The 26,218-nt window shown below is 54.7% G+C and overlaps 1 protein-coding gene across 9 annotated transcripts in view; it reads right to left on the bottom strand.

The window, feature by feature from the left end:
• Positions 1-26,218, bottom strand: part of Baiap2 (BAR/IMD domain containing adaptor protein 2) — a 164,335-nt gene that overhangs the window by 121,424 nt on the left and 16,693 nt on the right. For all 9 annotated transcript variants that reach the window (XR_006145910.1, XR_006145911.1, XM_042669971.1 and 6 more), the window contains exons 3-4: positions 25,700-25,786; positions 423-484 (exon numbers count right to left, since the gene is read on the bottom strand). Coding sequence is in view for 7 of the 9 variants with exons in the window: in XM_042669971.1 (XP_042525905.1) it covers positions 423-484; positions 25,700-25,786 (149 nt within the window). In the remaining 2 variants the exon portion in view is untranslated. The remainder of the gene's footprint in view (positions 1-422; positions 485-25,699; positions 25,787-26,218) is intronic.

The following is a 26,218-nucleotide window of genomic DNA, read 5'->3' as shown; positions in this document are numbered from 1 at the left end:
AGGACCCTGGGTGGCCACATGGGCCCCCTAGGGCCAGCAGTGCTTCCCTGACAGGGGTATACAGAGGAAATCTGGGACCTGACTAGGCCTATCATGGGGTGCATGTGGCTCTTCCTCAGGAGAGGGCTCCCTGGCCTCACCTGGTCCCAGCCTAGTATGATACCCTGGCCCAGCCTACACCTCCCACCTCAAGGCTCCTCCTGTACCCTGAGACCTTGAGAGTTACCTCCTGGGCTGCTCAGGATGACTTATGTGACCTGTGTCCCAAGCCTAGGCAGCACACCTCTGCCTGAGTGTGGTGACAAGACCCTGAACGGGCATCAGAGGACCTGTGGCCAGAGCACGTAGCCAGCCTGACTATCCCCAGCTACTGTGCTCACCTTGTTGGTCCCTCGCACCCAAGGAAGGGGTGTCAGACTTACCATCTCTTCCAGCTGGTTCTGGATCTGCCGGTGCACTTCAGCCATCTGGAAGAGGACGTCTCCTGGACACAGCAGGAGGAAATAAAGTTAGAAACCCTACACATCACAGCCCGGGTTCTGGGCCTAGACACCATAGGCCAGCCTAGGGGCTGTGGTCCGTCTGCCCAGACCCCTACCTGCTACCTAGAGACCAGCAGTTCCTGTATACACACGCTCCAGCCCAGGCACAGGAGAGGCATGAGCATGTGTCTACACACAAAGCTCACGGTCAGTCACATGCACACCAATGCCCACCTGCCTCACATAGGGCCCAGCCCCGGCGCACAGCCTGTGCACAGCAGACAAGGCTCACCGGGGTGCGGCAGGGCATGTGCGCTGCAGACTGTGACCATCTGAGGCCCAGCCTGTGGGAACAGGGTGAGGCTGCATGGCATCTCTGAGCCTGGCTCACTCCTCAACTCCAAGCTGTCAGTAGCCAAGGCCCACTTGCCCAGAGGGACCGCTCTTTTGCCCAGTTCTGCCTCTCTGAAAACCACGGCAGAGCTGAGGGATGCTGAGACTGCCCTGCAGGAAGGCAGGATGCCGCAGCCCTAGCTGTGGGGCTCCCTGGGTGAAGCTTCCCCAGCATACAACACGACAGGATGGAGCATGCCCTGGCCCACCTGCAGAAGGAAGGCAGCTCACAAATGAAGAGAGCCAGAGGGAAGTATGAGGCAGGGGACACATTTCCTCCTCCACTGGACAGTGTCTAGGTCAGCAGAGCCCAACTCCTGCCTCCAAATCGACACCGGGGGCAGGCATGGCACCTGTCCCGAGACCCTCAAGGCTGTCTGCCCCCGTGAGGCACATGTGTGTGGGGGGGGTGAACTTCACTGGCCAGGCGAAGGACTGCAGCTCAAGGTGAGAGAACCTGGTGGTCCTGACTTGCTTGCCTGGTTGGCAGGCACTGTGTAGACTCTGTGCTGTGGACAGCAGGCTTAGCTTGGCCTGTCAAGCCCTGTCCCTAAGTCTCGCTTGAGGCAGTACTCTTCTCTCCAGGGTTCTCTGAGGCCCCAAGTGGCAGAACAGACACTGAGGAGACCTGTGGGGCCCACCAAGGCCCAGCCAAAAATCACAACAAGCTCTCTGACAAACTCCACAGGAAGCCTAACCAGATGACGCGTCCCCCAAGATGACAGCTGGACCCTGATGTCACTTCTCTCCCAGGAAGCCAGCTGGGCTCTGGACAGGCCAGCTTCCACAGAGCCCTCTCATAGTTCTGTGAGCTGCCAGGCTGTTTTAACCTAAGGACCACAGAAGCCAAGGATGTACATTTATAGACAAGTCTCCTTTATCAAGTTTACTAGAAAAGCCCCACCAGCCTCCTGGCTTCCCAGTAAGCAAGGCAGAACAGCTGAACATGAGTGACCAGAGCCAGGACTCACCGGTCCACCCACACCCTCCCCGCAGGGTCACTATGACAGACACCTTACACTGTGCACAGACCACCTGTCAACCCGGTAACACCTACCAAGTGCCACGGCACGCGGGCACCTCCACGGAAAAGTGAGCACAGGCTCCTGCCTGCTGCTGGATGTTACGGCCGCCCAGCAACAGGGACCGGAGTGCTTGCAGGCCTGACCACTGCCACGCAACCAGCAGCAACTGGCCCCCGTAGGAACCAGACAGCAGTCACCCCCTGTGGTGGCCTCCAATGGCTGATATGAAGCTGTGACCACAATCGATCGGAATTCATGTGCAGAGGAAGGGAGTCTTTCACTGCCGAGGACACAAGTCCCACTCCTACCTCTCCTTTGGGCCAACGGGGTAGAAGGAGGAGGGCAGCACCGAGACAAGCATTCTTACTGATCATGGGGCTTGAACTCAGGGCCTGGGCTCTGTTCCTGAGCTCTTTTTTCTAGCACTTTACCACTTCCTGCCACAGTACCACTTCTAGTTTTCTGGTTAATTGGAGAGAAGGGTCTCATGGGAGACCCTCCTTCCAGGCTGCCTTCAAACCATGACCCTCAGATCTCAGCCTCCTGAGTAGCTAGCCACCCACGCCCAGTGAGACAAGCATTCTGAGCTGAGGTGGGTGGGGTGGCACAAGTCCACAAGCACAGACCTCATGGAAAGAGGCCTGGGCTGCAACCAGGACACACACTCACAGACACACACACCGCCTTCTGACTGGCACACCATGACCATGGGAGGGCCTGTGGCACAGGAAACCCAAAGCCTACCCCACACTCATGTCACAGGTGAGCTGCCGAGAACCATGTGCCCTTTGCTTTTCGGCATGAGTGAGCACTCAGTTGATCAGCCACTGCGGTGGAGACCGGAAAGCCCACCAAACACACCAGAGCCTTGCTCGGGTTTTGGTTATCGTGTTTCTATGGGTGTGTGTGTGTGTGTGTGTGTGTGTGTGTGTGTCTTGGATCTACCTCCTGCTCTCAGGACCCAGAAGATACTTGGGGCTGGCCTTAGTCCGGGATACCTGGCTAGGGGAGTCTACCCAACTATTTGGCCTCATTGGTGCTGCCGTCACTCTTGGAACACAGGGCCCGGCCCCCAAGGCTGCTCGCCCTTGAGAGGGGTGAAGTCCATGAACAAGGGGGACAGTGCAAGCAGCAGCAACCTTGACCAACCACCCGCCCTGGAAGTCTCCATGCTGGAGCTCCCTCGGCTCTTCACACAGCGTGTACGTGGGCACGCATACACTCTGCGGACACTGGGGCTCACACTCAGGCTCTGGGCAATGTCCCGTAGCCACTCAAAGCTGTCACTCTACCACTTGAGCCACAGCTCCACTTGTGGCTTTTTCTCTGTGTGTGGTGCTGAGGAATGGAACTCAGGGCCTCGTGCTACCAGGTGAGCACTCTCCCGCGGAGCTGCCTGCCCAGCCCAGAATGCGTCAAACATTCTTTAGGCCTCAGAATTAAGTTAGCAGCCAGGTCAAGTGGGAAACACACATTGCCTGGCACAGGTACACACAGTGAACAACATGAAGAAACAATCACCAAGCAGCAAATACGGAACAGGAACTGGCCGTGCCCAGTGGGTGTGAGGCTTCTATGGGGTTCTGACCAGGCAAAGGCCAGCACCACTCCGCCAAGGCTGTGCTGCACTGTCCCAGAACCCTGCATCCCCACTGGCTGAAACCCTCCATCTCAGAGCCCTAAGCAAACGGTGGGTGTACATGGGGATGCCCAGGCAGAGCTGCAAAGCGCCGGGTATGCACACGGCCCTGAGCTGGCTGCACGCCGGGGCTGTGCAAAGCCAACCCACACGGTGAATTTTTAAACTGCCTGTTACAAGCAGCTGCAGGAGGCCACGTGCACATGGAGTGTGTGTGCACAGTCTCACCAGCACTTAACCCCTGAGGTGCTGCAGGTGTCCCACACTGGCTAGAGGCGTGAACGGCACCCCATGCCCCAGCATCTGCAGGAGGCACTGGCCAGGGGTAGTGACTTCTTCCAGACAAGCAGCTGCAAGTCAGACCCGCTGCTTCCTGTGCCCTTCATGGTCCTGGGAGGTGGGAGGGCGAGGGGCTCCAGGGCAGAGCAGGCCTCGGTCCGGGGAGATGCGAGGCAGAGCCCCCTGGTAGGCTCCAAGACCCCCTCTCCATGTGGGCAGTCCTTCCCAGGCCACTGCAGGGGGCTGTGAACTCTCTCCCCACCCTCTTCTTGAGGCGGACTGCCAATCCGTTGGGGACCTGGTGTCACTGCACAGGTGGGCCCTAAACTTGAAAAACTGGGTTCAAAGTGGGAGGTGTGGCCCAGGCATGCCAAAGCAAACAGTGAGCAAGCCAGGGTAAACCACGGTGGAGAGCAGCCTCTGAGCGACCGCCAGGGCACACAGCCAACAGAGGAGCAGCAACAGGCGGTTCAGCCAGGGGGCTGGCCCAGGAAGGGGGGTGGGCAGGAGCCCCTGGCACACCCAGGATGATGAGTCAGCCTCAGTCCTGCCCGCCAGGGCTGTGAAGGGGGGAGGGGGGCTGGGCGGAGTGCTGGAGGAGGGCTTCAATCTCCCTCCCCCCCCCCCCCCCGGGATTGTCTGCAAGTGTGGGAAGCAGGAGAGACCCCAGTGGGCACGTGTTTGTCACGGGCAACATGTGTCATTTGGGATAAAAGTGTAATAAGCACACATAGCACCAGAGAACAAGACCACACCCTCCTCTCAGCCCTCCACTGAGTGAGGCTAGAGGTCGCTGCTGGTGAGCCACCTCCCCTTCCCCTCGCCCACTTCTGCCTTAAAGATTTCTGCTTACTGCTGGGCGCCAGTGGCTCACGCCTGTCATCCTAGCTTCTCAGGAGGCTGAGATCGAGGATCGAGGTTTGAAGCCAGCCAAGGTGGGAAAGCCCATGAGATTCTTATCTCCAATGAACCACCAAAAAGCTGGAAGTGGAGCTATGTGGCTCAAGCAGTAGAGGGACAGCTTTGAGTGAAAATTCAGCTCAGGGACAGCACCCAGACCCTAAGTTCAAGCCCCAGGACTGGCACAAAACAATAAAAATAAAAAAAGGTTTCTGGTTACTACTGTAGCCCTGAACCCAGCCTCAGTCTGAGGTGAGTACGATTTGGTCCTGGAGGCAAAGTCCCTCTCCCAGGGGCAGGCGGACAGGGCAGGCAGTGCAGCCATCGCACACGGTATCACACATGCTCGCCCCCGCCCCCCTCACACACAGCGTTTCATTACAGACAGCAGCACAGTGCTAGGCCCACTGGAGTAGACAGCATGCAGGGCAGGAGTGGCTGACCCTCACCGGACAAGAATGCTCCCCATGGCCCGCATTCTTCACAGCTGGCTCACTGACAGCCCTGCGTCCTGAACCAGCCCGCCCTCCCCCCCAAGCTATGGAGAAGGGAGAGGTGCCTTAGTGCCCAAGCTGGGGCACAGGGCTGGAGCCCACAAGTTCCTGGTCACCCTGCATGGCACCTAGATTTAAGAAGCTCCCTTGCAGCTGGGCACGGGTGGTTTATGCCTATTCTAGCTACTCAGAAGATTGAGATTCAGAGGATCACAGCTCAAAGCCAGTCCGGACAGAAAATCTGAGAGACTCTTAACTCCAGCAAAAAGTTGAGGTGGAATCATTGTTCAGCCTCAACTGAGCAAACAAGCTGAGCAAGTGTAGGCTCTGAGGTCAAACTACAGTAGTAGCAAAAACATAAAAAGCAAATCAAAATAAACAGAGCAAAAGAATTCTCCCGCACTAGGCCACCCGTGGCCAGAGTAGCAGAGCTCAGATGACCAGCTCCTGTCTTCCTGCTTGCAGTGGACCAAGCTGGAGCTCAGATCTAGCAATGCCTCCTCTGCCTAGGATGACATAAGTGGCAAGGCCAAGTGGGCAGCGGCCACACAGCGCATGCACAGGAGGGCACTGTGGCCACAAGGTTGCACAGGGCCCTGCAGGCACTTGCAGCTCAGCAATCATGCACATCCTAGGTCCTCCTGGGGTGGCTGTCTGCCTCTGCCCCCAGGTGGCCAGCACCACAGAGCTGGGGGGACATGTCTGACACCCAGAAGTCTGTCCTTCCCGGCAGCCAACTTTACTTTCTAAGCTTGTGAATAAAACATGTAAAATTTATCACTTTTACCATCTTAAAGAGCAACTGGGTGACATTTAGTAGAGTCACAAAGCTGAGCAACCTCCCCTTCTGAATTCCAGAACATTTCATCACCCAAATCAAGAAACCCACAGTCCTTAGCAGCCACACCTGCTCCCCTCAGGACCTTCCCACCAAACTGCATTTTATTTTTATGTTTTGCCAGTTCTGGGGCTAGAACTCAGGACCTGGGTACTGTCAGCACTGTTCCTGAGCTTCTTTTGCTCAAGGCTAGCTACCACTTGAGCCACAGCTCCACTTCTGGATTTCTCTGTGTATGTGGTACTGAGGAGTTGAACCCAGGGCTTCATGCATGCTAGGCAAGTACTCTGCCACTAAGCCACATTCCCTGCCCCCAAACTGCAGTTTATTTTATTTTTTTTGGGTCAGGTCGTGGGGCCTGAACTCAGGGCCTGGGCGCTGTCCCTCAGCTCTTCAGCTCAAGGCTAGCGCTCTTACCACTTGAGCCACAGCGCCACTTCCGGCTTTTTTCTTTTTGCTTATGTGGTGCTGAGGAATCGAACCTAGGGCCTCGAGCATGCAAGGCAAGCACTCTGCCACTAAGCCACCTTCCCAGCCCCCAAACTGCATTTTAATCTGCAGTTCTGCCCTGCCTGGGCACTTCACCCTGATGGGACCTTCCACAACAAGCTTCTCTCACTGAGCAATGTCCAAGAACATCCTTTCCCAGGGCCATTCACAGATGCTTCAAGCAGCCTCTACGTTGGGGCTATGACAACCAGTGCAGCTGCAGAAGTCTTATGACGACCTGAGCGCTTCCTGTCACACGCTCACCAGGCAGGTGTTGAGGTGCTGTCACTTGAGCCACAGCCACAGCCCTTTTTGCCTTGAGGCCTGGGATTTTTTAAAAAAAAAAAAAAACGTATTTCTCTATCCTGGCTAAGATTACAGGCAAGTAGCATCAGGCCTGATTTTTTTTGTAGGTCATGGGGCTTGAACTCTGGGCCTGGGCGCTGTCACTCAGCTCTTCAGCTCAAGGCCAGTGCTCTACCACTTGAGCCACAGCACCATTTCTGATTTTCTGGTGGTTCATTGGAGATAAGAGTCTCATGGGCCTGGTGCTGGTGGCTCACGCCTAGAATCCTAGCTACTCAGGAGGCTGGGATCTGAGGATCGCCAGCCAGGGCAGGAAAGTCCGTGAGACTCTTACCTCCAATTAACCAGTAGAAAACCAGAAGTGGCGCTGTGGCTCAAGTGGTAGAGCGCTCGCCTACCTGCAGAGATCAGGGACAGCACCTAAGCCCAGAGTTCAAGTCCCACGACCAATAAAAAAAAAAAAAGAAAGAAAGAAAGAGTCTCATGGACTTTCCTGCCTGGGCTGGCTTTTGACTGAGACCTTCAGATCTCAGCCTTCTGAGTAGCTAGGATTATAGGCGTGAACCACCAGTGCCTGGCTAGGCCTGATGTTTTTGTTCAGGTAGGATCTCACTTTTTACCTGAGCTGGGCTCCAATCAGGGTCCTCCTGATCTCCACCTCCTGAGTAGTTGAGATTACAACACTGCACTTGGCCTGATTAAATGCTCTTGAGGGTCTCCCACATATAAGCCAACCAGCAAACAGGGCCCTTGTGGGGCATATCACCTCAGGCAGCCCCAGAAACCCATGTGAGAAGCCCGGAGACTCATCCTGGGCTTGGTGGTGCTCTTCCAGACTGGAGTCAGTACCCTCCTTGGAGAGAGGAGGAGCCTAAGTCAGCAGCCCCCACCAGACACCCAGCCAGCCTCCTGCCCTTCCTTCCCAGGGCAAGTCTTAGTCCCTGGGTGAGATGGAGCAAGGATGTGGTGGGTTGGGGACGTGAAGGGCTTGCGCTCCCCCAAGGCTGGGCACTCGGCCACACTGGGAGGCCTCCTGTTGACTGTCTCTAACCTACCTGTTGGCAGGTGCTGGGATCCAGAGCAAGAGGGGCACCCAGGCTCTGCCATACCACTTATCTTCCTTATTCATTTTCACCGCAAAAAGAAAAAACAAGATTAACAACCAAAAAAAAAACAAAAAACCAGGGGCTGGGAAGGTGGCTCAGTGGTAGAGCGCTTGCCTCACATGCATGAGGCCCTGGGTTCCATTCCTCAGCACCACATAAGCAGAAAAAGCTGGAAGTGCTGCTGTGGCTCAAGTGGTAGGGGGTTAGCCTTGAGCTTAAGAGCTGAGGGACAGCGCCCAGGCCCACCCCCCACCCCCCAAAAAAAATCCCAACTGCTCTTCCAAACTGTCTGAACTAGGCAATCTGGAGGCTGGGAAGTTGAGATCCTACGTCTACAAACAGGAAGAAAGGAGAGAGTACAGATGGTGGCGGCAGCAGAGGTGGAAGGGCAGGACCTGCTCCCCAGGGCAAGGGCCAGGAGCGGCTGGGCCTGGGGTACAGGCCATGGGAAGTGGGGCTCCCAGCAGCTCTCACCGTGACTCACCCCGTCCTAGCGAGCCCCACACAAGTGGCAGGGGAGAAGCCTGAGGAAGTGCTTGGGCCTCCGCTGGGCACAAGGGCATGAGCAAGACCTGCTCAAAGGACACAGGGCACAGCCCAAGGTAAGGACCAGGATGGCAGACGGCACTGTGACATGGTGGTATCACAGGAGTTTCTGGTCCTTGGCTGCTTTCAGGGCTTCTGGGAAGACCAGTGGAGGCAGCAGCCCACCCAGAGCAGCAGGTCTTGAGCGTTTTTGGGTTCTCCTAGTTCAGATTTTGGGTGCGTGTGAGCAAGTCTTCCCTGTTCAGACTCCTCTGATCTAGAAGCTCGGGGTAGGCAGCGGGAGGTATGGCCAGGCATAAGGGTTCCAAGGATATCTGCAGCTGAGCACAGGGCCATGGGCAGCACAGAGCAGCACCTATGGAGATGCAGTATAGGTGTGAACCCCACCTTCTGCCTGAACTTAGCAAGCACCAGGAAGTCACCAGGATGCGGAATGCAGCACAGCAGGGCTTGACCACACTAGAGACAGCTGGGGGTGAGTCTGAGTCTGAGGCAGGCGCTACAGCCTCACCCAGGAGCTACCAGGAACAGGTCCAGGGACACCGTGAGAACCCACCAGGAGATCAAAAGAGCAGACAGCATGGCTTTGCCGCCTTCCTTCTCTGTGCCTTGTGACTCAGAAGACTGAACGCGTTCTCCGCAGCCGACCTCTGCAACCCACGGGACGCTGCAAGAACACAGCTCCCCAAGGCCAAGCCACCATGCATACTGGCAAGCTGTGTGCACTTGAGCACACACGCATGGATGGGGAGCACAGGGACCACACGTGTGCACAGACGCACGCACACACACACGCACACACACGCACACGCATGCACGCACACACACAAGCACACACACGCATGCACGCACGCGCACACACACGCACGCACACACACATGCACGCACACACACACGCACACACACACATGCACGCACACACACACGCACGCACACACACGCACGCACCTTATTCTGAGCCAAGATTCAGTCTCAGACACTTGAGCCACATGCTCACACCACCACCCAGTACTCAGGCAGGCTACAGCACCCTCCTCTAATCCACGATCCTGATGCCCTCCATGGCACCTCACGGGAGCCCCAACACCATGGGCACAGCACATCCTAGCTTGGATGACTTGGTCAACATCCAAAAGAACTGCAAATCTACAGACAGGGTTTAACTATGGGTTTGTCTGCATCTGGATCAAAATCCTCCCGTGCTGGGAGTCTCTGATCTCTAGTCTAGGACCCCACCCCCACCACTCACGTGGCACCTTCCATGACGGTGGCATGTTAGAATAGTCAGGCCTTTTTCTGCTTCCCCCACCCCGAAATTACACCATGTTCTTATAATATACAGATGACAAGAAGCTGAGGAGGAGCGTGAAGCTGGAAGGCTGTGAAGGCAGCGGAGAGAGAGTGGAGACGGGAGCCTGGGACCTGCACATTATGTGCAGCATTATACCCTCACCTGTGTAGGTACCACTGCAGACCTCAGAATAAGGCACGTGTGCATGTATGTGCCTGTGCACACGGGTGGGTGTGTGCCCCATCCGTGTGTGTGTGCTCAGAGGCGCACACACACAGAGGACCCCAAGTTGAGCATGGATGGCAATTCTACTGGTGCAGAAAAAGTCTGTGAACAAGTCCAGTCTTAGCCAGGTGCCGGTGGCTCACACCTGTAACCCTAGCTACTCAAGAGGTTGAGATCTGAGGATCTCGGTTCAAAGCCAGCCTGGGCAGGAAAGTCTGTGAAACCTTTATCTCCAATAAACCACCAGAAAACCGGAAGTGGTACTGTAGCTCAAATGGTAGAACGCTAGACTTGAGCTGAAGAGCTGAGGGACAGCATCCAGGCCCCGAGTTCAAGCCCCACGACCAACAACAAAAAAAAAGTCCAGTCCTGACCTGACGGCATGGTGAAGCTGGGGCCCCACACGGGGCCCAGAGGCCAACCGGCAGATGAAACACCGGTGCGCCTGGATCTCAGGGCTGGGCACACTCCACGTAAGGCAAGGACTCACCACATGCAATGGGGTGACCCAGAACTCACTGGGCTACAGGCTCAGGCCCCCCAACACTTGGGCCCCCCAAGGCTAGGCAGGCTCCCAAATCGGTGCCCAGGAGGCAACTCAGGCAGCAGCTAACCTGAGAAACTGTGGAAATGCAGACCCCTGGGTAGAGGAGGCCTAGGGAGTGGGTTAGTGCCTCTGAGCCCCTGCTTGGGCAGCATGGGGCGGGGGGGGGGGGGGGGGAGCGGGGAGAGATGGTGGAGCGGGGAGAGATGGTGGAGAGGGGAGAGATGGTGGAGAGGGAGTCGGAATCAACAGCCTGACTGCATAAGGCAGAGGATGACCTGGGTCAGGGCTGGGCTGTTCCTCAGAGCAGAGGAAGAGTTGGCGGGGGCCACTAGCCAGCCTTATAAATCCCAGGCTCAGCTCCGATGCCACCTGCTCTATTGTCAGAGTGGCAGGAGCTGAAGAACCAGGACATGTATAAGCTGAGGCCTGTAGTCTGAGCCTCTTTCCTGGACCCTGCCCTAGATCCTGCCAGGCCTGCAGCCTGGGAGGTGGCGGCATTGGTCAGAGCAGGTGGAATGCGTGCCAGAGCCCCAAAGGTTCTAGGAACTGGATCTCCAAGTGCGGGATCCCAGCCTGCCTAGCTAGCATCTGAGGACCATGGGGGAGCCCCCTGGGACTGGGCTGGCCCGTGGTGGAAGGGAAGGCCCCCCCACCATGCCCCGTTTCAAGGTGCTGGCATTCCCGAAAACAAGCTGGAAACAAGCCCAGATGGAGCTGCGGGGTGTGGAGAGGAGGCGCCTGGCCCCAGCCCTGTTGGAGCTGGACTTGAGTCCCCAAACCGTGGCCGGGGGGGGGGAGGGAGCGGAGCACTGCGGCTATGGCATGTCCCTGGTGGGCGCTCTGTCCCTGGGAATCTTCGGAGGTGCCAGAGCTGCCACCCTCCCTACCAGGGTCAGAAGAGTCTGAGCCAAAGGGTCAGCTGCTGAAACTTGGCTATGAACACACATCACCTTCCAGAACCTTCTGAAGCAAATATCCATAATGCTCAATTATTCTGGTGGCTTCCGGAGCAGAAAGGCACCTCGGAGAGCTAATTAGCATGCGCCGAACAAGGCACAAATGTAGAGCTCTACATTAGGGGAAGACAGTCAGTGGCGGGCTGCCAGGCACGGCGCAGTCAGAGCCGGGCTGAGGTGCTCAAGGGACCCACTCCACGCCTTCCTCTCTGCTGCCCTGCCTCAAGTGTCTTCCTTGGGATGACTTGCTTCTTTCTCTCACCTACTTAAGAGGCCAGAGTGGAATGTGGCCAGGGGTAACCCACAGAAAAATCAATGCCTGTTACCATGGTGATGACACCAGAGGGGGTGCTTACGATGCTTATGGTGGTGGCGGTGTTCTGAACCAAACCAGGTCTGGAGAGTCCCCTGGGGTCTATCCACAACGGGCCTCGGGACCACCAGACACAGCCTCCTCGGCTCACTCCCGTACCTAGAGAGTGTCACCTGGCTAGGCAGCAGCATCTGGGAGGCTACCACATCTCAGAATCTGCAGGCTGCTGGCTTCCTTGCCTGTTGAGTTGTAGAAGGTTCAAGGCTCTGGCTCAGTGGTGCCTCCGGATGGGGTGACGAAGGTGGGCTGCTGCAAAGGGGCCACCAAGCGAGGCGTGGGGAACTCTGGATCTGAGTCCTTCCCACCCTCACTGGGCAGTGGGAGACCTGTGTAGGCCTCGCCCTGCCTGTCATCCACTGGGAGCTCATCTTAGGAGGACCTGCTGGACCTCAGTCCTGTCTGTCCATCCTTCAGCCTGATAGCTGCAAAATTTAAGGTATGAACAGGGCAGAGTGGGCTATGTCCCCACTTTGGCCAATTCAAAACACACAGTGACCAAGCTCGCCTGGTGGAGCAAACCAGACAACCGGGCCCCTTGAATGTCTTCCGAGGGAGTGAACGCCAGCCCATGCCCACAATCCTAGTTACTCAGGATGCTGAAATTTAAGGACTGTAGTGCCAAGCCAGCCCAAGGCTTGAGAGGAGCCCGCTGTGGTCTTTCTGGGTGAACTTGCCTTCCACGGCCGGCCACAGAGAGACTCTGTGTGAGCCCTGAGCACACTTTCCTGGGCTGTGGAACGGAGATGGACTCAACACCATCCAGCAATGCACTGGCCAGCAGCCAGGCTCAGTCAGTCCCTCACTGGGGCAGAGCCCGCCACGCAGGCCCAGCCGAGCAGGCCCTCCTGGCTCATAAATCCCACAGAGAAGGTGCCGCAGACCTGGAAACTCCCCCTCAACACCCCTGAAATCTGTCCTGGGACCCCTGCTAGCTGCACCATTTGGCAGAAGTCAGAGACCACAGCTCAGAGATACGTAGACAGTTCAGACTGCCGCAACTTAAAGGTCCATTCTGGGCGAGCCAAGGCTCAGTGCTGGCCTAGGACGTGTGGCCCTGTCTGCTCTCCAGTCATGGAACCACCTGTGTGTGACCACTGGGGACAATTATAATAAAGAGCTGCTTCCAGTGTACAACATGTACCAAGGACAAGAGGAGAGACTCTCACGGGGCCTTCTCAGGTGGGGGCCTCAGCACCTCGTGGGAGGGGAACTCTAAGCCCCCCCACCAGGACTCAGCACCACAACTAAGAAGCTGCAGTCTAGGCTCAGGAGGCAAGGACAGGAGGCCCATGGGCTGAACCCCTGAGAGCTGGGGCTCCCTTCCTGTGACCCCAGATCAACTATGTGACGAACCACTTTCTCCAGTCTTCAGATTTCACCGTAAACCGAGCCTGGAAAGGGAACTGCAGAGCCTCCTGGCTAGAGCCATCCCTGCACACGAGTCATCACCCTTGCAACAGTGGCTGTACAGAATATGGAGCCAAACAGACCTTCGCAGGCCAGTCCTGCAAGCAGTCTTGCCCTGGCCCAGGAGAGGCTGTGTGCTGAGCCTGCCACTGGGGCCATCTGAAGACACCGTCAAGGTGAGGGCTGGCTCTGAGTGCCTACCTGTGATGCCCCAGGTCACGTGCTGCGGTCACCTCCTCTGGGACGGCTCCCCACGCTGGCTTGCTGGTGACACAGTGAGAACAGAGGCCACCGGGGAGCCCAAGCCCTCGCTTCTCAGGCTGCTGTGGTGACTTTCTGTCTTATGGGCTCCCTCCAACATCTGGTACCCCCACAGGGACCTGTACCCCGGGGAAGGCAGAGTCTTGCCTACTACTAGCAGGAGCCCACACCCAAGGCTACTGTGAAGGTGGCCAGCACCTCACAGCCTTGGGCACCATGAAGAGTGAGCTGGTCACCCTCTTCCCCGCTGTGCTGGCTGGGAACAGGACTGAAGCAGGACGCACAGCAGGTAGTCAGTAGACCTTTAGCTGGGGCACACGGCCAGCCACAGGGCTGGGGAGTTGCGCAGGACCTCCTGAGCCCTCCAGCAGCCCTGGCATCTCAGGGGCATACTGGCTGTCCCCTGCACAGCACGGCGGAGGCCTTACACTCGCATTCCAGCCTGAGTCTCCCTGGTGGCCTTGGACTGCTACCAGGGGAATGAGGTTCAACGGGTCTCAGTGCCTCCCACCGCTGCTACAGCCCGAAGGCCTAGGTCAGGACTGGGCTGCTCCTCAAAGCAGAAGCAGAACTGGAAGAGACCACTGGCCACTCACACAAAGCCCAGGCCCTGATGCCGCCTGCCCCACAGTCAGCACACCCTCAACTGTCAGGAAGTGGCTTGGCTGGAACCGCAAGCTGACAGTCCTCTTTATTTGCTCAGAAACCACCAGTCACCCGAACAGTGGTCCTGCGGACACCAGCGCAGCGCTGCATCCTTATTGATATTCCCCCCACGGAACAGACCCAATGCTGGGGAACACGGCCACACGCCACAGCTCCCCTGCAATCACAGAACTGCTGCCCAGGGCCCAGCAAATCCAATTAAGTCCATCATTAATCTCTGCTGAAAAAGGCTCAATCAGCCTTTAGCAGGACCAGAGCCGGCAGCGAAGGCCAGCCCCCCCCCCCCCCCCCCACCAGAGTACCGGTCAACCAAGCGGAGCTCACCTGCAGCAGCCCCAGGCCTCGCCTGTGCTGGGCTGAGGACCTGAGAGAGAAGGCTGCCCAATTGCCCAGTGGCTGCTTCCACAATCGCATAAAGCATGTGAAGTGGAAAGACCCCAGAAAAGTGGCTGTGTGAAGTCCATTTGGGCTCACTGCTGCTTCCGTGGTGTCTGCATAGCCCCGACTTCCTGTGTAGGAGCGATATACTGGGGAGCGTGGGGCCATGAGCTGGGAAGGGGTAGTAAAGCAGGCTGCAGCAAGAGTTCTGCTCTAGAGAGAGTCTCCACGCAGGCCGGGCACAGCCAGGCACATTCCCCTGCAGCTGACCAGGTGGAGGGCAGGCAGCCAGCTGCCATAGAGGACCAGTGCCAGGCAGGACCTTGAAGCCAAGCTCCTTGTGGATGGGAAATCAACACAGCCCCTGCTGTGCAGATCTAATTAAGGCCTCCGAACGGTGCCTGTCAGGAGGATTAGCAGTCTGCAAGGTGGGTCCCCGCTGGTAGGGTCTGACAGCAGGTGCCACTGCCACAGTCTCTGTCATGTGCCCAAAGGGAGGTGCAACACGGCCTCCCGCTGTGGCTGGGCCGCTCTCATGCTTGGCTAGGCATGGATAGATCTGCCCAGCTTGGAGGAGCAGGACCAGCAGACAGGAACATGGCCTCAAACAACAGGAGCCACAGACTGGAAGGGCCTGCAGGTGACACAAGCTAGAGTGTTCTCTCCTCCCTGCCCCTTCCATATTCCGAGACACCACACAGAACGAGATCACCCAGGGCCACTGATGAGGCTGATGTGGGAGAGCCGCTGCCGCCTGCCTCCCACAGACCCACAGGTGGGAGAGAGGGAGACTCAGTAACAGGGTGGACAGCAAGGGGTAGCCAGACCACCCCTAATCCTGTGGCTCACAATTTCAGACCAGCTTGAAATCACCTGTCTGAATGCCCAGCAAAGAGCTCTTCTTCCCTGCAGGTGCCCAGGGAAGCCAGACAGACAGCAGGGCCCAGGCCTGGGGCACCTGGCATGCACACACATGCCCTGTGATCACAAACAAGTGTGCTAGAGCCACCGGCAGGAACAAAGAAGCCCATCAAAGGGCACAAAGACAGCAGAAGCCTCAAGAGACAGGCGAGGGCTGAGCACAATGGCCTAGCTCTGCTGCCAGCCTGGGCACATCCTCACCAGGTGGGCGACAAACACCTCCACAGCCAATGCCTCCAGACAGACGCTGTCTCCACGGGCATCTCAGCCACATAAAGCAAACGGGCGCCTGGCGCGGGCGGGCCAGTGATGGCACCCCTTCTACCACACCAGGGACGGGCTTGAGACAGGCTACCTGGCTCTCTTCCACCTGGATGATTCTAGCAGAGTGCGGGGACCAAGGTGTGCAAGCATCAGGAGTCTCTCCTCACTGGCCAACTCAGGTGTACCCTGATTTCTGCATACCTGGTTTTCTTGGGCTGGAGAGCCAGAGGCATCTAGCTGCAGACAGCTACCCAGCAAGTGGGATGCCTTTAGCTCTGCAGCCTGCAGTGGGGGCGAGGGGAGACAGACAGACAGCACATCTAGTGGTGAAGCCCACTGGACAGGCACCCTCCACCATATACACAAAGCGCCAGAAGGCCATCCATGGAGCTTCCACACCCTGGCAAGGCAAGCTGCCTGCCTGCCCTCTGTCCTACAGCTCTGTGCCAGTCCCTCCATGCCAGCCACTGCCAACGGCATGGAACAGAGAGAAGCAGGAGAGAGAAACAGGAGGCAGTCGCTGCAGTCAAGTCTCTCCGAGTCCCAGCTCCCCGAGTGGATGAGCACAGGAACACAGTCCCAGTGGGAACTGGGACCAGTGCCCAGCACCGCTTCTTTCCCCAGGGTCCACTGCCCTCTCTCATGCTACCCTTCAGGTTCCTAGGCCACAGGACAGTGACTGGCTTGGAGTCTCAGACCTGGCCACCTAGCCACATTACCCAGGGCTGCTGGTCAGACTGAAGAAGCAGCAGAAACCGCCCCCGAGGACACACAGATCAAAGCCATGTGAAAACGCCAGGGCTCACCCATGCAATTAACTTGCTGGAAGCTGGGGATGGCACCAGGGCGTGCCTAGACAGACAGAAGCTGAGGATCTGGGGAGGCAGAGCCAACACACAGACAGGAGAGTGGGCAGCTGTTGGCTAGGGCATCAGAAGGGCTGTGGAAGCCTGGCACCAGTGACTCACGCCTGTAATCTTATCCACTCAGGAGGCTGAGGTCTGAGGATCACAGTTCATAGGCAGCCCAGGCAAGAACCTCCGTGAGACTCTTATCTCCAATAAAAAGCACCAGAAAACCAGAAGTAGTGCTGTGGCTCAAGTGGTAGAGCACTAGCCTTGAGCTGAAGGGCTGAGGAACAGTGTCCAGGCCCAGAGTTCAAGCCCCATAACCAACAAAAAAAAAAGAAAAAGAAAAGAAAAGAAGAAGGGCTGTGGAAAGTCGCTGGAACTCAGAGCCACCCTCCATTCCCCGCCATATCAAAGCAAAGCTCTGAGAGTCGACTATAAAGACTTCCTCACTGCAGGGAAAAACCACTGCAAGTGAAGATGAGAGAACTTCCCTCCATGTGTCTGCAGGCCCAAAGCTCAAGGCTGCCTCTCTGGCTGAGAGGTCAGAGCTCGAGTACAGAGAGACCAACAGGACCAACAGGACCAAAGGCAGACACTGCCTGGGCTATTCGCTCAGTCCAAAGGAGAGAAAGGAACAAAGGGCAACCTGGAGGCTTGTCTGAAGCAAGAGTGACTCCCCAAGCCTTCACTGCTATGGCTGAGCCCACAGGAAGCACTGTCTGCTGAGACTTGGGGTCCCTCTCCAAGCATGTAGCTGCTAACACTGGGGTGTGGCTTGTTACCCTCAGCACTCATAGGAAAAGACGAAGATGGGATCAAAGGGAAAAAGACGCCGGGGTGAGTGAGCCAGGGCATTGTCTATAGCCGCTAGCTGAGGGCGGGTATGGTGGAATCCTCACCATCTAACAGAACTGTCTGCCTTGGGAGTAGAGCAGGAACCACTGGATGCTGGGGTGGGAAAGAAAAGGCAGGGAACACCAGAAGAATGGAAAGGGGGAGGGGAGGGGCAGCGACTGAGGAGGAAGAAGCGCCAGTCTCAGCTCCTGCACAGCCACAGGACCCAGGGAGGAGCCTGGGAAAGACGTTAGCAGCAAAGGGTGCCGTCAGGACCCCCACTATGCTGGCAGTCAAGATCATGTCACTAGACCAAGATTAAACTACAGGTGGAGCGGAGCTGGGTACAGGTGACTCACACCTGTAATCCTAGCGACTCAGAAGGCTGAGATCTGTCAGGATCTCAGTTCAAAGCCAGCCAGGTAGGAAAGGCCACCAGACTTATCTCTCTAATAAACTACTCTAATAAACTGGAAGAGGGGCTGTGGCTCAAGTAGTAGAGGGCTAGCCTTGAACGAAAGGAGCTCAGGGATGGCGCCCAGGCCCAGAGTTCAAGCCCCAGAACCAGGGGCAAAAATTACAGGTGGTACACACCTGCAGTCCCCCCTCCTTGGGAGGGTGTGGGGGAGGACAGCTGCTTGAGCCCAGGTGTTCAATACAAGTCTGAGCATCACAGCAAGACCTTGTCTCACAAAAAGAAAAACGAGGAGGAAGAAAAGGAGACAGAGGAAGTGAGCAAGATATTAAACTACTAAAACAACCTAGGGTCCAGCAGAGGGCTGGTTTGGACAGAGCACCTCCACACCCGATCTGGGAGGACCTCAGATCCCCTGCTCAAGGGCTCTGATCCACCCCCAAGAGAGTGCGGATGTCACAGCATACCCTCCCATCCTGGGGCAGTGGCATGATGGACAAAGCTACAGTCTGGAAAGGAGCCAAAACACCACCACCAACAAAAGCTGAAGTGAGACTAACCGGTCTAGAGAAGGCCATTCACAATCACGTCCAGCTCATCAGACTGAAGATAAAAGTGCACAAAATATGTGCAACACAATCTACAGCTACATAAAGCAAAACTCTCAGAGAAACTAGTAAGCCTCACCCTGAATATGCCTCCTCGAGGTATTTCACAAGTGGCTGGTGCAAAATGCCACAAAGACTGGGGGCATTTGTCCTGCAAGAGGAACTGAGCCTCACAGTCCCACGGACTAGCTCGTAAGAACTGCAAAACCCACTGAGAATAACTCAACTGCTCCTCAAAGGGCGAACAGAGAAGCAGATGGTTAATTATGTGTTTATGGAATATTCTACAGCAGTGAAAATACATGGCACCTGCTGCATAGCTGGATCTAAGACAATAAAAGTCGTTTCTATGAATCCATTTTTCCATAACTGACATTCAATAGCCTAAGGCCTAAGAATTCCTACAGGCCCTGGAGAAACTCAGCCTCCCAGACCAGCCCACTTGCCTCTAGGCTTTTCCCACTTTATGTTTACTTCACTAACTGTGGGCACACCTCTGCTGCTCCCCTGAGCCCTTCCAGCAGTGCCCGTCCTCCTCACCCAAGACCACCACTCTGGTGGTCCATTAGACTACACGTTGTCTCCACTATCAGGTGACAGTGTTCAGCCCCCTCACCTCCAGTCCGACCCCTGAACAAAGAAATTCTCAGAATGCCTAAGATAAAGGTCTTGAGCGCTTTTAGGAGACTGGATGCCCAGCAGTTCATATTTACAAATCCTAGCTACTCAGGAGGCTGAGATCATAGAAGGAGGTTCAAAGTCTTATCTCCAATTAACTATCAAAAAACCACAAATGGAGTTGTGGCTCAAGTGGTAGAGCACCAGCCTTGAGCAAAAAAAGATCAGAGACAGTGTGCAGGCCTTGAGTTCAAGCCCTAAGACCAGCACAAACAAAAACAAAAACAAACAATAACAAAAAAAAAAATCTTCCAGGGAAGAAAACCAAGCTCACATACATTGTAGAAATTGGCACCAAGCACAGTGATGTCAGTGAAGGCAAGGCCTTCACATCTGAGCTCAATCATTTTCCACCTGGAATTCCACACCAGTCAGGTAAGGAAACATCCATGGATCCACAAAGCTCCACACATTCCTCAGTTCCCCACTCAAAAAACTTAAAAGGAAAACAAGACATTCCCATAATTGAGGGAGTCAGGAACAGAGAAGACATGTGAGCCAGAGAACAGGGAACCTCCCTGGGGCAGGGGGGCCAGATGACCTGGAAGGTATCCCCACACACAGCCAGGTAGCCCAGAGGTGTGGAAGACGGGACTGTGAAGGGGAAGAGGAACAAACAACAGATGAACCCAGTGAACAGCAAAAATGAGTACAAGAGCAAGTATGCAGGTTTGGGAACAAACCAGAAATCAAAACAGAAGCAAATGAAGAACATTAAAAATACCAGAGAAGCCAAGCACCAGTGGCTCACACCTATTATCTTAGCTACTCAAGAGGCTGAGACCTGAGGATCGAGGTTCAAAGCCAGCTTAGGCACAAAAGTCTGTGAGACTCTTATCTCCAATGAACCACCAAAAAACCAGAAGTGGAGCTTTGGCTCAACTGGAAAAGGGCTAGCCTTGAGCAAAAAAATAAGGAGGTCAGACAGTGCCCAGGCCCTGAGTTCAGACCAGCACATACATACACACAAAAAAGAATTTCAGAGAAAACCAAGTTATAATAAGTCCTAACCATAAAAATCCAGGGGCTGGGTACCAGTGGCTCACACCTGTAATCCAAATACTCCCGAGGCTGAGATCTGAGGGTCACGTTTGAAGCCAGCCAAGCAGGAAAATCTGTGAGACTCATCTCACAGAAAACTGTAAGTGGCACTGTGGCTCAAAGCGGCAGAGCACTATCCTTGAGTGAAAAAGCTCAGGGTTCTGAGCCCAGACCCCGAGTTGAAGCCCCATGACTGACAAAGTAAAAGTGTCAGCGGGGGCTGGGATGTGGCTCAGTGGAAGAGTGTTTGCCTAGTAAATGCAACATCCTAGCTTTGACCTCCAATGCATATTAAAAAGACACACAAAAGGAACAATTAAAGTAAGCAATATTAAAACTGAACTCTTGTTTACAAAACACTGTGTAGCTGGGGACAAAGGCTCATGACTGTAATTTAACTACAGAAAAGGCTGAGACCTATAGGGTAGTGATTCTGAGCCAGCCTGGGCAGAAACCTCCAAGATACTTCATCTCCAATTAACCAGCAAAGAGAGGTATGGCTCAAGTGTAAGAGGACTAGATGTGTACCTGCAAGCTGAGCATTGCAGGACCAGAGTTCAAGCCTTGGTAGTAGCAAAAAACAAAAAACCTACAAAAAAAATAAAAGCCAGGTGCCAGTGGTTCACATATACCTATAATCCTAACTACTCAGGAGGCTGAGATCTGAGGATCACACTTTGAAGCCAGCCCAGGTAGGAAACGCTGTGAGACTCTTATTCACCAATAAACCACTCAGAAAAAGACAGAAGTGGAGCTGTGGCTCAAGTGGTAGAGCGCTACAAAGAGACTAGGGACAGCACCCAGGCCCCAAGGTCAAGCCTCACGACTGGGAAAAACAAATCCAAGCATCATGATAGAGCACTTTCCCAGTATGCACAAGGCCCTGGGTTCCATTTACAGCGCTGAAAGAAAACCTGTTAAAAAAATGAAAAGCCAATTAGAAAATATTTGCAAACTGAAAAGCCAATTAGAAAATATTTGCAAACTACACACCTGACAAAGGACATCTATGTTCAACATAGAGAACTTTCATCAATCAGCAAGATGATGAAAACCCAAATAAAACGAAGGGGAAAGATGTGAACTGACATTTCACTAATGAGAAACAAATGGCAAATAAGCATATGAAAAGATATTCAACATCTCTAATTAGGGAAATGCAAATTTGGAAATACCCCAAACAGCCATGAACAGACTAGAACAGGCTGTGGCACCTCCAGGGAGGACAGCCGGGGGGACGCCGGGGGGACACCAGGGGGACATCATCCAGCAGCACCGCATCAGAACCATGCTCAGTCACTAGGGCCTCCAACACTGTACTGTGTGTGTAGACCTGGCAAGGCTGGACAGCAATCACGTGAAAACTGACCGCATGACTGCATGACACCACCAACCCCGGCAAACACTAAGTACCAGCAACAGAAAGGCCAGTGGCTGGGGGCATGGCTCAAGAGGTACAACGTCCACCTAGGAGGTACTGTTCCAATGCCCGCAGGTAGGTGGGTGCCTAGAGGTGGAGAGGGATGGAAGGAAAAGCCCATGACTGTGGGAGGAATGGACACATTTCCCACCTTGTCCCTGGCACTGGGACAGGCCCATGCCATGCAGTTCCCCATGCTTCCATTATTCCTCAGTGATGCAGCAAAAACAAGGAGTCCTAACATACAGTGGGTCTCTGCTCTCAAGACAACATACCATCACATAAACACTGTACACTGAGTTCAGCAAAAGTTATGACTGTGATACTGGATGTTGCAAAGGGATAGCACAGACCCCAAGGAATCAACAATGTCCATAGTTTTAACAAACAGGCCAGGGCTGGGAATGTGGCTTGGTGGTAGAGTGCTTACTTAGCATGCATGAAGTCCTGTGTTCCATTCCTCAGTACCACATAAACAGAAAAGGCCAGAAGTGGCACCATGGCTCAAGTGGTAGAGTGATAGCCTTGAGCACAGAGAAGCTAAGGGATAGTGCCCAGGCCATAAAGGTTCAAGCCCCAAGACCTGGAGAAAAAAAAAATAACAACTATGGCTCATGCGTCAATGGCTCATGCCTGTTAATCCTAGCTACTGAGGAGGCTGAGATCTGAGGATTTTGGTTCAAAGCCAGCCCAGGCAGGAAACTCCGTGAGATTTCTTATCTCCAATAAACCACCAGAAAACCAGAAGTGGCACAGTGGCTAGAGCACTTGCCTTAAGCTGAAGAGCTAAGGGACAGCACACAGCACCCAGGCCCAGAGTTCAAGCCCCAGGACCAGAAAAAAAAAAAAAGAACAGGCCAAGAATCCTGGCTCACGCCTATAATCCTAGCTACTCAGGAGGCTGAGCTAGATCTGGAGGACTGTAGTTCAAAGCCAGCTTGGGTAGAAAAATCCTTGAGACTCTTACCTCCAAAATAACCAACAAAAAGCAAGACAAAAGGCTCCAGCAGTTAAGACTCAGCAGAACAAGCAAACATAGTACTAGGGATGGAGTTCAAGCCCAGGTATTGGCAAAAAAGAAGGAGGAGGAAAAGGGAAGGAAGGGGAGGAAGAGAAGGAAGCGGAAAAGATGGTCATAGACAGCAAGGGTGTATGCAAACTAGTTTTCATCAAAATTGAACTTCCAACATTTGATCCAGCAATTCCACTCTCAGATATATTACCAGAGAAAACAAAATGCCCATCCATGCAAATACTTGCACATCCGTGTCCACAGCAGCACTATATGTAAGAGCCAAAAAGCAGAAGCCCAAATGTCCACTAACAGGAATGGGCAGACAGGATGTGGCCCATGCAGCATGGAGTATTATTGGCCATAACCAGGAACCAAGTTTTGACACATGCTACCAGACGGTGACCACTGTTATGTCAGTGAAAGCCAACCAAGGTCATATGCTGCACAACTCTCTTACATGAGGTGTTCATGGAGAAAGCTCAGGTGAGGGTTTCCCAGGGCTGGTGGAACTCTGGGGACCAGGAGGATGAGGGAGGGACTGCAAATAGTATGGTTTTCTTTTTCAGGTGATTAAGTGTGAGCTAGATAAAGGTAATGGTTGCAACTTCTACTGAACTGTGCGTGGAAATGGGTGAACTAAGAGTTGTCAACAAGGAAAAGCCCTGAACAAGCTTGGCCAGTTCACTCTCCAGTTCAGCCCTAAGACAGATTTCAAAAATCCCACACAGGAAGCAGCTCCCCAATTCAAGGCTGAGCCAGAGCCTTCTGACTCCTCACCTTCACAGACCCTAAAGGACTAGCCAGGAAAACGCTCTAGGATCTCTTCTGTCTCAGACATACCAACCCTTACTGTGGGGTCTCTGCTAGAGCCGGCATCTCAGCCTCTGCGTGGGGACACGGGAACAAGGCAGTTGGTGGTTCAGCCCAGGACACTGGGGCTCACACCCAACCCCATGTCATCCCCCAGGGGGCCGGGGCCGGCCAGGCTGAGCTGAGAGGACACCAACTCTAAACTCCCACAGACTGGCCCAGGAGCTCAGGGGTAGGATCTCCGCGTGGCCAGATCTGATCACCCACTGCCCTACCCACCTTGCCTACCACCTCAGGCTGCAGGCGTGATCTCAGCGGGCACTGGGTAGCCCTCTGGCCGCACCCTTGGCTCCTCAAGCACAAGAGGAGAAAGCTTCCCCCCAGAGCCATGAGAGCTGCGGGCATATGGCCTTAGAGCACCATCTACCACAAGGCTCAGCCCACGCTGGAGGGCTTCTCACCCCGCTGCCCCACTCTAACAGCCTGGCCCCTTCCATCACACAGCCACCACTTGGGATGTCCAGGCCACAGAACCTTGGTATCCTCCAACAAGAGGATACCAAAAAAGGAAGTGAAGCTCGACTTCCATGCAAGAGGGTGTGAGATGCAAAGCTGCACCAGGCAGGGGAAGACAGAGGCTGCTTTGGGGAGAGAAACCCAGCACCACTAACATGACCCAGTAGCCAAGGAGGTGGCCAGCACCTGACCCTAGCATGTCACATCTACTGGCTTCCGAGTGAGCATCTCTACCTGGTGTCCTTGCTGGCCACACCTGAAGGGGATGGCCTTCCAGAATGGTACCCACAAGGAGGCTTTGCAGACAGGAAGATCTGTCCTCCATGCCCAGAGCCTAGAAGAATATAAGTGGTTCTTGGCTGATTTGCCTTTTCTCAGAGGGCCACGACCAGCACACAGGGCACAGCCCACTGAAGTACTATGGCCCCAGGCCTGCCCAGCGGTCCTGTGAGGGAGGGTGACCTCAGCCACATGACACCTCCTCCCTGTGCTGAGAGCCACAGAAACTCGGGGCTCTACCCAATGTCAGATCAGCAACCACGCCACATGGGAGCCCCGTGACTTCTAACATTTCAGTGTTCTTGATTATGTTGTCAACAGCGGCTGGGAAAGTGGCTTAGTGGTAGAGCACTTGCCTAGCAAGCATGAAGCCCTGGGTTCCATTCCTCAGAACCACATACACAGAAAAAGCTGGAAGTGGTGCTGTGGCTCAAGTGGTAGAGTCTAGCCTTGAGCAAAAGAAGCTCAGGGACAGTGCCCAGGCCTGAGTTCAAACCCCAGGACTGGCAACACACACACACACACACACACACACACACACACACACACACACACAGAAAGCATAAAATAACAAGTTACCCTGGAATTCTACCTGTCAACAAGAGGGGTATGCTCCTGTGACATATCTAAGTAGTGTGGGAACCATCACTCACAGGCCTGCAGCCTCTCCATTATTACTGGTCACCAGTCCCCTCTGCCAGCAACACAACTCTTCTCAAAACCCTTAAACACCCTCCACATCCTCAGCCATGCTCCTCAGGGGAGACAGTCCACCCACGGAAGCTCCAAAGCCTGTCTCCAAGGTTGTCTGATGCACCCCACTTTCAGTGAGGGGTAACCTTCAACAGCCCTCATGATTTTTCTTTTGTGGTGCTGGGGCTTGAACTCAGGACCTGGGCATTGTCCTTGAGCTCTTTTTGCTCAAGGCTAGTGCTCTACCACTTAAGCCACAGCGCTTTGGGTTTTGTTTTGTTTTTGAATATTGAAGGCAAGAGTCTCACAGGGACTTTTCTGCCCTGGCTGGCTTCCAACTGTGATCCTCAGATCTCAGTCTCCTGAGCAGCTAGGATTACAGGTGTGAGCCACTGATGCCCAGCTGTAATTTTTTTTTAATTTTTTTTTGGGGTCCAGTCGTGGGGCCTGAACTCTGGGCCTGGGTACTGTCCCCTCAGCTCTTCAGCTCAAGGCTAGTGCTCTACCACTTGAGCCACAGCGCCACTTCCGGCTTTTTTCTTTTTGCTTATGTGGTGCTGAGGAATGGAACCCAGGGCCTCATGCATGCGAGGCAAGCTCTCTACCACTGAGCCACCTTCCCAGCCCAGTGTGATTATTATTTTTAAGCATATTTTGACAGGCCAAACTTGATCCCAAATTGAAGAAGGCCCAGCTACAGAACAGCACTGGGTCTACACAGCATATTAGGCGGTCTAGTGTTAAGAGTCTTACCAAGTTCCTTGGAGCCCTGGCTCTCACTGGCCAGCTCTCCCATCTTCACCAGGGCATCAAAGTAGCCTTTGGCAGCGAAGGTCACGCCTGAGAGGAGAGAGAGCAGTTAGGTCCATCACAAGGCCTGGCCGAGACCCATAGCCAGCACTGCAGTCACAGCTGAGCCACCCCCCATGAGCCCGGACAAGCGAGGACTACTCCAGCTTTTTTCTGCTTCTTGTTGGTCTTCTTATTCCGTTCCCATCACGAAGGCTCCTTTTATTTGTAAGAACACAGTGTACTGTATAGGTCCAGAGCTATTCAAGTCAAACTGTAGAGCGTGGAGCCCTGTCACATCACGTGCTGTTTGCTGAGGGGGAGGGCCAGCTGCTCAAGTGTGCTTCAGGAGACTGGGTGCTGACTCAGGGCTAGAGCTCTGCAAACGTGGAAAGCAAGGGCCGCTGATCTACCCACAGAGTCCCCAGCCAAGCTGCAACCGGAAGAGCCACTGTCCCGGAAGGGTGCTCATCGCCCAGAGCG

Source organism: Dipodomys spectabilis, unplaced genomic scaffold, assembly GCF_019054845.1.
Source record: "Dipodomys spectabilis isolate Male_0828 unplaced genomic scaffold, ASM1905484v1 ptg000512l, whole genome shotgun sequence".
Lineage (NCBI taxonomy): Eukaryota > Metazoa > Chordata > Mammalia > Rodentia > Heteromyidae > Dipodomys > Dipodomys spectabilis.
The sequence above is the reverse complement of the archived record's forward strand: the minus strand, read 5'-3'. Positions and strand labels throughout refer to the sequence as shown.